At 31.6% G+C, this 16143-nt stretch overlaps 2 protein-coding genes across 9 annotated transcripts in view; both read left to right on the plus strand.

The window, feature by feature from the left end:
* The window catches only part of Pfk (ATP-dependent 6-phosphofructokinase), a 314693-nt gene that overhangs the window by 52576 nt on the left and 245974 nt on the right, over positions 1 to 16143 (plus strand). The window lies entirely within an intron of this gene.
* On the plus strand, positions 6631 to 10013 carry LOC140450144 (uncharacterized). Its single transcript, XM_072543591.1, has 8 exons — positions 6631 to 6698; positions 7372 to 7443; positions 7510 to 7838; positions 7892 to 8123; positions 8177 to 9243; positions 9298 to 9616; positions 9702 to 9851; positions 9909 to 10013. The coding sequence occupies exons 5-8, from the start codon at positions 8689 to 8691 to the stop codon at positions 9923 to 9925; spliced, it is 1041 nt and encodes a 346-aa protein (XP_072399692.1). The 5' UTR covers positions 6631 to 6698; positions 7372 to 7443; positions 7510 to 7838; positions 7892 to 8123; positions 8177 to 8688; the 3' UTR covers positions 9926 to 10013.

Here is a 16143-nt window from a genome sequence, read left to right on the forward strand (position 1 = left end):
CATTTCATTGAAGATTCGTGGAAAATCGATCAACTTGGAAAAAAGTTATAGTTAGCGAAGACCCACCCAGTGTTGTAGCGCTACGTAATGATGACAATAAAGAAAAAAGAGATACAGTGACAAAAAGCAACAAAAATGGACTAATGGAGCACAGCTGCTTCAAAATCTTGATAAGAAATACAATAGATGATTGATGGATTCGAGAAACTTGAGACTTGAGAAAGGCACTCTGCCGAAACAGCTGTAGTGATAAGATACAATTAATTTGGTGTAAGTTTTGAAAACAAAGTTTTTAATATTTTGTTGTTAAATAAAATGGAATTAACATACGACATTATATACGCTATAATAACTAGACAACTTGTATGATACGACGGACATATAAGGAGAAAGTTTCATGAAACAATAAACTACCCAATATTCGTTATGAGTGAAATCGATATGAATAAAGAAAATGAGGAAAACTATGGCAAAAGGTAAAAAAAGTAGTGATAAAAAGACGGAGAGAGAGGTACCTTGTGGACAACATGTGCTTAATTAGGAACGAATTAAGATAAATAATCGGAAGACGACAAAGAACATTTTAAATTGATAAATCTATACAATTTTTAACAATGCATAATTATAGGTCATTTTCAGAGCCAATGTGCTAATTGTATGTAAAATGAAAGTTTTTATGGTTTTTAATGTTTGTTTGAAAGATGAAACCGTATGACACATAACCGTGAAATTGATATACCAAACCTATAAATCTAAAAGAATACTGACACCTACACATTATCACAATACTACATATCATAATACTATGAAGTTTGTTATTTCAATCTAAGAGATAGGCTTTATAATTTACGAGAGATTTAATTTAATGTAGGTATTTAAAATTTTACAGGATCCGGTATCGTAATAAGAAACAAAATTTCACTACAAGGCATGGAAGCGTGTTAAATTTGACTTTAGATATTCTTTTAGATTTTTTAGATATAATATAAACTAACACTGAAGTTAGTCCAATCTCTGATATTTCTCTGCCAGATTTTGTCTTTCTTCCTAAGACTTTTCTTCCCTCTACTCTTCCTTGCATGATGACGCGTAGAAGAGAGTATTTATCGTTTCGAACTATGTGGCCCAGATACGATGTCCAGATAGACAATTCGTCTTAACGCTTCTTCGTTTGAGACTTTTACGGTCCAAGGAATTTTAAGCATACGCCTATATAGCCACATTTCGAAGACCTTTAATTTTTTTACAGATTTGGCTTTCAGGGTCCAAGCTTCTACCCCATATAGCAGTTGCGACCATACATAACATTCGACGATCTCAATCTAATAACCATACTCAATTTCTTATTTGTAAACATTGACTTTTATCTGTTTAGTTTAGTCCTATCTTTTTGCTTTATCTGTTAATGATTTCTATAAGAATTTGTAAATCGTCTATATATTCTGTCATAATTGGCGTTTAGTCTGCAAATTTTATGTTATTAATGATGCTCACTCCATTCCTTACTTCTTTCCCACAGTGTCTCCTAAAATATTAGTTGAGAGTACACATTAAATAATTGTGGTGACAACACACATCTCTGGCTGACTCCTTTTTGAATTTCTGCTTGATTTGTCCAACTATCTTTCACCCGCATGACCGCTGTTTGATTTTAGTAGATTTTTTATTAAATTAATATCTTGGTATCTAGGTTTATGTGTTTTAATGCATGTATGGGCTTACCAGGTTGAACTATGTCAAATACTTTTGAAAATCTATATTAGATATGAATACGTTTTCATTATAATCTCTGCATTTTTGTAATAGTACCACCATTGCGCACAATTCCTCTTTTGTTCCCTATCCACCTCTAAATCCAAACTATGTGTTGTCCAATTGTTCTTCACATTTTTTATTGACAGACGATTTGATTTTGTTATTAATCGGATGACATTGATTATATGACTTTTATTAAATTTTGATAATCGTTACAAATCAAGTCTTTTAGTGAGATAATATTGTTTTAATTTTTACTTCTCATTTATTGCCTATATTTTGTTAGTTATTTTTAAAGTAAATATATGATGACTAAAAACGAATTGATCAAGAGTAGTGAATCGATGCCAAGAGCCGCTATTCTATGAAGCTACCCTTCACGACGCCATCTTGTGGAGCTAGTTCCGTGACGCTCACCTCAGTATTTTACTGTAGAGAGAAAAAAGTAATACAATGCCAGTATAGAAGCTACGCTTCAAAAATATGCCATAAGCAAAGATATAAAAGTATTCTTGTCATTATATTAAATTGCATACTGTATTATTTACAAAATTTTTCATAATACATTCTGATATACGCTTTCTCTTGCCTCTAACGAACAGAAGTTTTTATTAACTTTTCGGTAATATAATTACGTAGGTATTTAGATTTTTAACTTCTTACCATAATGCTAGAGTACAAAAGTAGTTATACTCTACTGTATTTTTTTCATGGGGGTTCTATTTTTTAACTGCGTGATGGATTCTTGTATTTCAGTTCGTACGATTTGCGTTAATTAATTAAATTATATTTCTGGAGTTACAAGGTTATACTCAGTTTCTGTTGTTTCGTTTATTTATCTGAGATATGTTATTCATTCTTCTCTAGGGATGTACTTAATCTCAATCAATTCTTTGATTTGGTTTTTGCCCTCTTTTACATCTGTTTCAAACCCTCCGGCGGACTTTTAGGTCTTCATTTTATCATCATCATCATCATCATCTTGGTACTACAGCCCTTAGAGTGCCTCGACCTTCTCAAGCTTTCTACGCCATTCTATTCTGTCCCTCGCTTGCATTTTCCAGTTGCCGACTCTGATCTTCTCGGCATTTTGTGTTACCCCGTCCATCCACCTCAGCTTTGGTCTACCCCGTCTTCTCATTCCCAGGTCTTTTCTCCCATTTTATATAAGCATTTTTTTTTCTAACATTTTACTTTTACCTCTTTTAATAAAGTGTGTTTTTTTTTCTTTCTCAAAAAGCCTCTTTTATTTTTGCTTTTATGTTGGTATTATAATGTTTCAAATTAATTCGACATTATTCCCACTTGATTCTTTTGTTTCAGTTATTGCTCTAGCCTAATTTGACATTTTTCCCTTCAAATCATCAAATTTTCATGGTTTGTTTATATTTTGTTATAGTAAAATTCATATTTTCCACTAAGCCTAACATATGCAGCAGCAGTGTCATCAAACCGAAATAATCCAGTTGTGCATAACGTTTTTGCTGAGCGATTTACAAATAAATTTTAACAAACACATCAAATTGATCATCCTTTTTACTTTCGTATACGATCATACTTATCCAAATTAAATTTTCAATTTCAAAAAACTTATGATAACTCCTCAATCCACAACCCTGCGCCATGGACAATATCTCTTCAGGCTATCGACATCAGTCTAATAAACCTAAGAAAATCAGAGATATCATCAACCGTCATTAAACACAAGTTTCATACACTATTAAACAGATATGGCAATACCTATAACGTATACACCAATGCGTTAAAAAATGAAGACAGAGTTGGGGCAGCAATTTATTCGGAAGACACCTCAGTTAGTTTCAAATTGTCGTCAATTACAACCATCTTTTCGGCTGAATTATTCGCAATTCTAAAAGCACTATCGTTAATACAAAACAAAAACCAAGAAAGATGTATAATAATCACAGATTCTCTAAATTCAATATCCTCACTGACTCAATTGTACTGTGACAACCCCCTTCTACTTCTTATTAAAAAAGAACTTAAAAACATTTCAAATAAGAACATTCAAGTTCATTTTTTATGGGTGCCTTTTCATGTCAGAATTGAAGGTAACGAAGTCGTAGATAAACTAGCTAAAAACGCACCAACTAACCTGATGTCCGAAGAAAGTAACATATTGGTACAAAACGATTTAAAACCATACTTAAAACAAAAAATAATTCAAAAATGGCAACAAACTTGGAACAACACTCCATAAAGGCTATACGAAGTCAACCAACATCCACATCTTTGGAAACCAAAAATAAAAGACAGAAGAGAGCATGTGATACTTACCCGTCTTCGTATCGGCCATACACGACTTACTCATGGCTATTTACTACAGCGCAAAAATAAACCAGTTTGTGAAGTGTGCAACCGTGTTCTAACAGTGAAACATTTTTTAATACAGTGTCCTAAATATAACAGTGAACGACTCAAATATAGCATACCCAACTACCCTAGACGAAAATACAGATACCCAAAGAATAATTTCTTATCTTAAAGACTGTCAACTTCTTCATAAGATTTAAAACATACATTGTATTACACATACATATTATTATTAATTGTAAACTAATGTATATACACTATGTATTTGTATCAACTGTAACATTAATCTAAATACGCTAATGCCTCTGCGTGGTAGATGCGTTAAAAAAAAAAGGTATTTATATTAGATTATAGATTATATTGGATTAGATATTCAGTTTTGTGAAAGCTCCGGTCTTAGACAAATTGAAGGAGCGCTCCTAAGATTTTTCAGGGTTTGGCTTAAAATTAATTCGTAGTTTATTTTTATTATATTTAAGGCATCATTTAGATTTTTATTCACTTCAGCAACAAAAGTTTTGGTTGTGCAATGTATCGTCTACATGAAAGTCCTAGTATCTACTGGTATCGGTTAATCATTTGTGTAAATGTAATACAGTGTAGGTGCCATTACGCTACCCCAAGCGAGACCATTCATCTGCGTTCTTCATCTTACCATTGAATGATACGAAAAATCTTCTGTTCTGTAGATATACATATCTCCGGTTTTGGAGAAATGTCGTCTAATTTAATATGTGGTAAGTGGCATTTAGATTGACAAATATCACCCCTGATACCCGATATCTTTCGTACCCGTTGTTGCTTTTTGCAAAAACGGGTACGTTATTACGTACGTTAATAAGTATTACGAATAAAAATAAATAAGCAAGAAGAATATAAGTGAACTATATTTAAACCAAGTGGCAGAAAAAAGAATATTATATATACATTTACTTCTAAATTAAAAATTAAATTTTGATATGCCTGACAACGAAAGATACAAAAACACAATTATTTAAAGTTGAAAATAATAGCTTGTACAAGCGACAAAGCATTTAAAACTATAAGACCGAACATATTATATGTAATTGTAATAGATATGTTGCCGAGAATCAAGTTACCCTAAGGTACCGAAATATTTCTTCTTTTAGTATCTGTCATAAGTGTATCCATGTGTTTATGTGTATCTAAAATATAGTATATAGGATATTGAATTCCCTACATTTAAAAATCGAAATATTGAAATTAGACAGTAAAAAATTGGAATTTTAAGAATGATTTATAAATTGTTATAATTTAAATTTTACTACTTCATGAAACAAATATTTTATACGTCATAAACTATAGCAATCGAAACATCGAAACGTACATTTATATAATAAATATTTCAGTGCCAACGCATTTAAAAAAAATACTAATTAATAAAAATGAACTCTTGCCTTTTCCAAGTTTATAATAGACACTACTTAAGTTTAAAAATAATTAAAGTAAGTAATATAAATTACCACCGTAAAATATTTAACTACATTAACCAAGTATTTGTGAAATTTCTCGATGACTAAATTGATTGATATTGAAATAAATTTGAAGTTCCAAAACGTACCTGCTGTAAAATTTGAAAGTCTACGACTAATCAAATTATTGGCAACATCGCAAGAGTTTAGTTGTGTACGCGAAAGAATATATACGGATCCCAAAAGTGTTTTAACCTATTACAAAGTTCACTTAATCCTACGTGTTGCTCGGAGTCTACATAAAGCGCTACGCAGATAATAATATACACGGTGTATATTCTACTGGAGTTAGTATAATACCGTTTTAGAACGGAGCTTACATTAACCGCTAGATGTATATATATATATATATATATATATATATATATATATATATATATATATATATATATATATATATATATATATATATATATATATATATATATATATATATAATTAAGGATCACTCGAAGAGTGGTGGGTTTTTCGGTCAAAAGGTGGAGAAAAAGACAAAGAAGGTGGCTGCTTCATCTATTTATTTGAAGACGTTTCGCTATCTAATCAGAAAGCATCATCAGTTCATCTAAAAAGAATAATAGAAAAACCAAACATCCATAGAGAGGTTAATACAAACGTGTTACCTCAATAAGACATGTAGTTTATATAGTTTGGGGGTATGTTCACGCCGCAGTTAAAATGAGTGGCATTGAAATAAACTAACGTTTAACAATTCTTTGAGTAGATGACAAGTGCATTTGAGTAGATGACAAGTGCACTTTGAGTGCATCATATTCTAATATTTTAATTTTCCCGAAATTTAAGTCTCTGAACAGCGACATAGTTGCCAGCGAGGCCAAGTACTGGGAGTTATAATATAATACGATCGGTACAGTTCGCTCTCAATCGGCAGTCATGTTCAATGTAAGTTGATATGAGCTATTAGTAGAAGTTTCAGAAATACTTATTTTCGGATTGGGTCATTCCATATAATTTTTTAATTTTGTATCGTGTTGTGTTGTTATTTATTTACCTTTGAGGTTGCTGTTTTGTTGAGTGTTGTTTTTTTTTTAGTTTTATAAACATTTTAAATAGTGTATACCAGTCTTGTTTCCTAATATTGAAGCAAATAGATAGGTAAGTACCTATTGCTATAACTCGTGTGTATGAAGTTCATTTGACGATGGTAGCCAAGAACACCCACAAAATTTTTGTTTTTGTTTTATGTCAACATGGGTAGTGTTGCTAATATTTAAGTATTAGTTAAATAACGGGATTTTGTTTTGTGCTTTTGGTATGCCAAAGGTTATATATTAAATATTTTTTACGTGTGAACAAAATGCCCAGATTAAAGTCCTTTAATAAAAGATCTACCAAGCGTAATCGCACATTGATTAAATGTTAGAAAAATTAAAAAAAAATTTAGTAGTAGCTTGTGGTTCTATTAGTGACAAAGAGAAGTGAGTATCTATATTTATATTTTATTTACATTGCATGTAAATTTTGTCTTTTGTTATAAATACTCTGCAAAAAAAAGAAAGCATATTCAGGAACTTATTTTAGAGGTTATTTTAAGGTTATTTACAATTTAGTGTAAATAACCTTATTAAAAATGCTTAAGTCATTTATGTGTGTCATTCTGTAAGCAGTAACGAATTTGTTAAATCAAAAGGTTTAAAATATCTTATTATAAAAAAAGACTTAAAAAGAGGCATTTTGAAAACTACAATCATACCAAATTTCATTGTAAAATTGTGTTAAGTTTACATGGACTGATAAGATAATAGACAGCAATACTTGTTTTTTTTAGCAAAGAAGCAGTGCAATCAACCTCATCAGATTTACATGAGTTCAGCTTTATTTCTTCAGAAGAATATGAAAGGTAAAAAATATGAAAGTAAAATACATGGTGTCTTTTTAATTACCAACAAACATGTTTCAATTTTAGCATTAACAATCATCCCCTGGAAATTAAAAAAGAACCAGTAAAACAAACATATCTTAATGGACACCGAATTCTTGATTTACATTATGTCCTACAGTGGGCTTTAAACTTACAGTTTGCCCATTCAAAAGTTTGTACGATGGGAAATCTACAGATAATTGATGAAAAACATAAAGGTTTAGTTTCAACAGTGGTACTACTATGCAACATGTGTGGCTATAAGACTGAAAAGTCAACAGAAAACCCTTGTGAGCAGTCAACTATTAATTATGGAGCTGTTTGGGGCACATTATCAACAAGTAGTACATATGCACAGTTAACAGGATTGTTAGGTTTGTGATAATACAGTAATAAAGTACAAATTTAGTTTCATTGATTTTTTTAGGTGCATTAGATATTCCTTCCATGTCTTATCGATTGTTCCATAATATTGAAATTGAACTTAGGGATAAGTGGATAGAAGGATTTCCATGGAAGAAGCTGGTATAAAGGAAAGAGAATTAGCTATAGCAGAAGGGCAACTAGATTCTGATGGCATACCATGGACTACTGTGTATTGTGACGGAGGTTGGAGTCGCAGATCTTATGGACATAGCTATAATGCATCACCTGGCGTTGTATGTATATTTATAGACTATTATGTTACAAACCTAAATTTCTTACATTTTAGGCAGTTATTATTGGAAAATTCACTAAAAAATTATTATATTTGGGAGTTAGAAATAAGTATTGTTCATTCTGTGCCCGTTATGAATCTAAAAACGAGCCTGTACCTCTTCACACTTGTTACAAAAACTGGCAAGGCTCATCTACCGCAATGGAGACATCTATAATAGTTGAAGGATTTAAACAAAGCCACATTCTTCATGGACTTACATTTTTGCAGTTTATATCAGATGGAGACTCTAGTATATATGCTAAAATTCGTGAAAAAGTTGCCTATGGACAATATGTAACAAAAATAGAATGCCGCAACCATGCAATTAAAAATTATGGAAAAGCTTTATATAAAATTAAAGCGGATACTACAGTCAACAAAGAAGCTAGAGCACTTCTGACTAACAATAAAATTAAAGAACTGCAGAATTACTGTACAAAAATAATTAATATGGCTGCTTATGCTGATGTGGAAAATTTAAAAGCAAATTTGCAGCAATCGGCAAAAAAGCAGATGCACATTTGATGATATCAGTTAAAAATACTGGCTTATACTTTCATATAAATGGTACGTTAAAACCGACACTTCAATTAGTTTGTCTTTATACATATTTATCAGTTGCACTTTTTTATATAACTACATCTGCAGGTTCTTTGCAGAGACTCATTTCTAAAGATCACCGCTTAATTGATAAAGAAACCAATAATCGTGCTGAAATGTACATGTCCATTTTGTGTAAATTTAATGCGGACAAGGGGCTAAACCTCGCTGGGAGGGGTAGTTTCAGGTGTCGCTCAGCAATGTCAGGCCTGCGTTACAACGAGGGTGTAGAATGGCAGGAAAAAGAGTGGAGAAGTATATTAAAGAGGTCACTAGGAAAGTATTTTAAACAAAATATACAAGAAAACCAACGGGTTGTAGAATTAAAATCTAAGCGAAAACTGGATTTTGTTTCACTTACCGAAAAAAAAAGTAGGCAGAGTAAAACGAATACTGAATATGGTCCTCACGCTTTACAGCCTTCATTAACCGAAGATGAATATCAGTCGGAATATTCTAGGATCCTAAAAACCATACAAGTAAATTTCAGATTTTTATTTTTTTAATGAAAATAAATCTAATCATTATTTTAGCTGCAACCAGAAGAGATCCCGGTGATCGAAAGACAAACCGTCGGTCAATGGAACAATGCTTTCTACAGGCATGTTAAAAGAAATAGGTTAACGGCTTCTTACTTTGGATTAATTTGCCAAAGAAGGCCTAATACAAGCTGTAGAAATTTAATAAAAACAATGATTTCACCCTCGTGGGATAACGAATATACCCTTTATGGGAAAGATAAGAAAGATGTCGCAAGACAAAGATTTATTGAATTGAATCCTGAAAAGAGAGTCCAGAAGTGTGGAATATTTATTGATAATATTTACAATAATCTTGCTGCTACTCCAGATGGTAATATGCACATTCAATTTCATTACACATTACACGTTTTTGTGAATTTCTATTTTGAATCAAATTACATTAGTTACTATTTCAGGAATTGTACATGATAATAGTTTGTTGGAAGTTTGCCTTCTGAAGGTGCATAAAAGTGGAGAGTCCCTCTTGGAGGCAGTAGAGTCACTAATAAACGTGCCATTGGAAAATAAAAATGGAACATTACAGTTAAAAAAGAACCATGTATCAGGTACATACATACAATTTTTTACATATTTTTAGAAAATATAATATTTATTTGTTTTAGATTCAAGGCCAGCTTAATATTGCACTAAAAGATTATTGCTACTTTGTAGTATATGTTAATGATACAGAGCCACTGTTTATTGAAAAAAATGAGCGAGATGAAGAACTTTGGGCTCGAATGATAGAAAAGCTCAATAGTTTTTTTTATAACTGTTTTTACCGAAAATGGTGGACAGAAACAAAAAATGAATAAAAATCATTAAAATTCTGATATGCTCTGTTTTTTTTTTAACATTTCTAAGTATTGAAAATAGATGTAAACACTAAAAAGTGTATTTATTGTTACGTGTGGAACGTCCCGCAGTTACTTTCCGTAAACCTCATAATTTATTAACCCAGCAGCGGTCGCTAAGGGTCGATCAGTTCCTTGCTTAGGTAATTTTACAATTTTCTTGGCAACAAGGCTATTGACTTGATATTTACTTTCAGTCGGTAAACCAAAACCTTCCGTTGCTAAATCAATTTCTTCTTTATTTTGAAATTCACTCTGTAAAAAGCTCATTAGCCTACTCAATCTTGTTTCTAAAGTTTTAACTTCTGCAGTTTCTCCGATATTTTCGATGGACACGGAAACAAGATGTAATAGTCGAATCATATGTTCTGGCAAACGTGACTCAATAAGAGGATACAATATCGCCGCAAACTTGTCAGCAGGTTTTGTCTAAGGTCTCAAGTGAACGAAGTTGACTCAGCCATATCATAAAGAGCAGAAATATTACAAGAACTACTAGAAACTCGACTCAAAATTGACTTTAAGGCCTCTCTAATGTAAACTTTAATCTGGAGATCCTCTCTGCCAAACCTAGGCTACACACTCTAAATAATTTTTCGACTCGATTGGAGGTAATTTAAATTTGCCTTGATGACTCAAAGTACCTTGCACTGTATTTGTCCGTTGCCTCCATCTCACTGATTAACTCTTCTTCGGAAGCTTCTTCGAATATACTTTTAAGTACCGCACTTTTCACTTCACAAAGCTCATTGTACTTTACTTGTAAGAATTACAAGTAAAGCTAACAAACTGTCCAAAACATTAGCAATTTTCGTAAATGCACTATACGAAGTACTCTGCATACTATACTGCGTTTTCTATCTGATTTCATTTTCCGAGGTTAACTTTGGCCGACACTCACGGCAAAAACAAAATTATTTGCCGGAAAAAAGTTTGCACTAAAATAAGCGAAAACAACTAACTTCCCGTTAATAAGTCCTGTCACGTTACGCAGTTATTTTTCGCGAAATATGCAGGGTTCCAAATAATACAAAATTAAATTTTAAGTACAAAAAACTTACTTTTGTATTAAATTACAAAAGTCTGGTTTTAATTTAATACAGCTTGCTCTGGTGGAAAAAATTCGACTAACTATATGTATGCAATTCTAATTTAATACATATTAATATGATACATGATACTGAATTCATTCTCAGACGAAAAAGGTCGTAAATTTAATTATCTTACACCAACACTTAGCTGGATGTGCTGATTAGGGATTGTTTTAAGTAAACATATTAATTACTTGACATTTTTTTATCCTACTACATATATACACAAAACGTTCATTCATTTGGAAATATTTACAACAATTCTGAATTCAAAGCACGTGGTGTTCGTGTGTATTAAGGTATAAAAAAATTGCTTATTACAAGCTTAAATTTTTATTTTAAGAAGATCTTTTCGGAATTAAATCATTCCATCATCAGTTAAATAAAAAGTTGTTAAAAAACATTGTATGGCCACTTAAAAAAACTTTCGAAGGACATCCGTATTAAAATATAATCCTCATGGTTTTATCAAGGTAAATGCAATAGACTTAACTTATTGATTATTAAAAAACTGAAAATGGGGGCATCTTACATGACTCCCTGTAGCTGGTGAAGTTTTTTCGACTTACATTACCTCTGATCTGTTCTGGAGTCTTGGCTTAACTGAGTTAGCCCAAGACTCCAGAACAGATCAGAGGTAATGTAAGTCGAAAAAACTTCACCAGCTACAGGGGATCATGTAAGATGCCCCCGTTTTCAGTTTTTTAATAATCAATAAGTTAAGTCTATTGCATTTACCTTGATAAAACCATGAGGATTATATTTTAATACGGATGTCCTTCGAAAGTTTTTTTAAGTGGCCATACAATGTTTTTTAACAACTTTTTATTTAACTGATGATGGAATGATTTAATTCCGAAAAGATCTTCTTAAAATAAAAATTTAAGCTTGTAATAAGCAATTTTTTTATACCTTAATACACACGAACACCACGTGCTTTGTATTCAACAGGTATACTAGCCACTCCTGGATATCTCCACTTCATGGTTTATTCCAGTTTCACTTTTAATTCTGAATTCTTTATCTGCCCAAAAATATTTATTCCAAACTGATAAAGAAATTTGGAATTGTTTGAAAAGCAGGTAAATAATGAGCAAAAAAGGAATTATGATAATTAGACCATTTATTTATAAGAACAGTATTTCTAAGAAATCTAAAATACGTTAGTCAGTTGAAAAACAGCGTCACTACAATAACAATTTTTTTCATATCGAATGCTAACAGTGGAAGTTTTTTCGTCAGAAAATTTCAGATTTTCATCTGATTTCTAATTATGACTCAAGTAAATTTCAATAATCTTTTTCATTTACGAAAATAATTAATCGACAAAATTTAATCAATGATTACATTATATTGTTTTGTGTATAAAAATTAAATTTGTCAAAACGTGAATAAAACTGGAATTGTTTTTAGATAAGCCCCACGTGACATGCTGGAGCTTGTGTAATTTATGCATTATGTAAAAACCAGTATTATCCCCCAGTAAACTTTACTGACCACAGTTTGACTTTCAACCACGATTATGTAACGTCAGGGTGCCAAGGATAAAAATGGTATACTTGTATTTTTAAAACACTGTGACGTTATGCAATCATGATTGATAATTGAAAGTCAAACGAAGCCAAAATATTAACTGGGAGGGGCCGCTTTGCTAAACAAAACCACGTGATTCGTATTATGTACTATGGTTACTGCATAACAAATAGATAATTTCACAAACATAACCACAAAACTAGGTTTCACTGTTTTGCAGATTTTTCTTAAATTCGGCAAACACACATTTGTCACTATTTAATACATCACTGCTGCCTTCTACCAAATGACACGTGAACGTATTTTCCCATCTATTAAGTGATAGCCGAACTAATTTCTCACTATCAAAATGCCAACTTATAACGGTAACATCAACAAAATCCCGCGTTTGCAGCTTTTAATTATAATTTTATCTTTAGGTACAGTTAATTTAAAAATTACGGCAGTATGGATAACGAACATTTGCTTAAAATAAAGGTTTTTGGATAGTTAATCATTTAACGTAGTTATTTTGTACCTAAGTTCAAAAATTATTACACATTACCAATTTTTAGGCACGTTACCACGTAAATTATGACATGGATTCATTTAAGTACAGTTATGGAAAAATTACTGCTTTCTTTGGAAATTTTAACTAGATATCATTAAAATAGAAAGTGTACAGTTTACGTACATATAATCATAAGTTGAAGATTTGTTTTGAAATAGTGACGATAACTGTACCTAAAAAGTATATAAATTTTAACGTTGTGACATACTACCTTAATAAAATTTTAAATTAATTTGATTCATATAATTCTTATTAATTACTCAGTACCAAAGTATTGTGAACCCTTGACTGTGGAAGTTGAATTAAATCTGTACATGGGGCTGGCTAACTAGCTACAACTTAGACACTTATATTATGATATGGAAGGATCGACCTCACTTGTTTGTTTGTTTTCTTCGAGCCATTCACTGAAAGTAAAATGGTGTTTCCAAGCATCTGTTTCTTTCATATAATGATTCGTTCAGACAAGGATTTCTCCTTTTTATATCATATCTTTAAATTTACCGCTTCAATGCATTAGCGGTTAATAACTCGCCTTGATGTTTTCATGTTTGGACTTCAAGGACACTGTTTCTTCACGTGATGGTTCGTCGGTTTATAATGGGTTCCCATTTGCCGAGTGTCTCCAAGAAGTGTAAAAGCTTTTTGTGGTAACTGTCATTACATTTTTTACAAGATTACTACAGCAAACTTTTGCAACCACCTTAATAATGTTACCTAAAGTCAAAATTAAACTAAATAATATTCTACTGTTGGAAGGGTGATCTTGTGATCTTATTAGTTGTAAATTGTAAACTGTACTTAGTTTCAATTGGTTGTTTATACAACTTAACTATTTAATGTCTAATGTCTTAAGCTTCTTTACATTTTATACCATTGACTGCTACATGTCTTTTTGAGGTAACACTTTTGTATTCACCTCTCTATGGATGTTTGGTTTTTCATATTATACCTTTTAGATGAACTGATTATGCTTTCTGATTAGATAACGAAACGTCTTCAAATAAATAGATGAAGTAGCCACCTTCTTTGTCTTTTTCTCCACCATTTGATCGAAAAACCCACCACTCTTCGAATGATCCTTAATTTATATATATATATATATATATATATATATATATATATATATATATATATATATATATATATAGTAAACTCTTAAATATTGGGGAAATCTGCAAGAAAGACTCTAATGAGTATCAATTGTTTCGCCGAACGTTTTCGCCAAAGAGAATTAATTTGGCTTCTTCAGGGCTAAAAGAGAATAAATTATAATTAGCTACCATATATTATCTATTAAAAAACTTTGCTAGTAACATAGTGGTGTTTTTTGTTACTATGTGCAAAAAAAGTTTTTTTAAGGTTTGAAATGTATGGTAGCTTTGAACTTAACACGCAAAGATTTACCCAAGGTTAATCGAAAAACCCAATGTAACTACATTTAAAAGGAGGTAATTCTTTGAATTGTCGGCAATAACTAAATTTCTTGATTTTTAGAAAGTTTAAAAGTGAGGTTCTGTTTTAGCCAGAACGCATGCGCTGACAAATTCAAGTAGTTCTTATGAATCTTTATGTCGTTAAGGTTCATTGGTAAAAACGAATGAAATTAAATCCCAGTGTAGGGAAATATTATTTTGATTTTCTTTATTTAATTATATTCTATTGTTCATGTATTATTATATCTTATTGAGATGTATCTAAGAAAAGCAAGGGAATGTTATCTTTTTTAGTTAATGAAAATTAATTATAAAGGTAGATTAGTTGTTAATGGATATATCAGTCAAGTTAGTTATCTGTGATGTTGTATTGTTCTTGGTATCCAATTTAAGTAGGAAGTGGTATATATCGCTTAGATTCTTAACGTCACTCTTAACATTAATGGAGAAATCGTTAAGGAAAATATAAGACATTTCAATGAACTCTCTTTTAGATTTATTGTTCTCACGGTGAAGAATTGTAGTGTTCGTATAGTCCATGAGATGACCAGTGGAATGGACATGTTTGGCTAATGCACAACGGTCAGGGTGAAGTCGAGAATCACTTTTGTGTAGTGTAATACGTGATTTCAATAATTGAGATGTTTGACCGATGTAGGAATTGTTACAAGAGAGACATGGAATGTTGTAGACAATGTTACTAAGCCTATCTATGGGAGTCTTATCTTTTATCTTAGAATAAAGATTATTAATTGTTAGGGCTGATCTACAAGCCACATTAAGTTTAATGTTGTTATTATTATTACCAAAGCTATTTTCAACACTTTTCAGAATCCTTGTTAACCCCGGAGTGATATCTCTGAAATATGGGATATATAGGGTATATCCCATATTTCACAACTTTGAAACTTGCTAGACATCTATGGAAAGCTACTTGGACAAATTCTCAACGGGAAAGAAGGAAGACGATTTCTATAGCCTGGAATCCTGGACTGGAACGAGGTTGGGGCGAACAGACGACAAACGAAGCTGGTAGCACACCCTACGTACTGTTTTAAAATTGTACCATGTTCTGGTATACTACACAAATCTTCTAACTATTCAAGTGGTAACTCTTTTATAAATCTGCCATATTACAGAGAGTAGATCTCCACTTTTTACCGGTCTTAATTATTAACCCATTACACAAAATTACCAGCTATGTTCAACTTGAGCTGCCTTATACAACCTGTCTGCTTCGTTGCTCTTCTCAACCTGACTTGAATTCCCATCTTGACCTAAATCTAATACTAGTGTGGGCGACCCTTCTTACGTCCATAACATAAATTTCTTGTTTTTAAAACAGGCCTCAACTATGTTACAAAGCGACCCTCAAACAAACTACTTCCCGATAT

This window comes from Diabrotica undecimpunctata, chromosome 9 (genome assembly GCF_040954645.1).
Source record: "Diabrotica undecimpunctata isolate CICGRU chromosome 9, icDiaUnde3, whole genome shotgun sequence".
Taxonomy (NCBI): domain Eukaryota; kingdom Metazoa; phylum Arthropoda; class Insecta; order Coleoptera; family Chrysomelidae; genus Diabrotica; species Diabrotica undecimpunctata.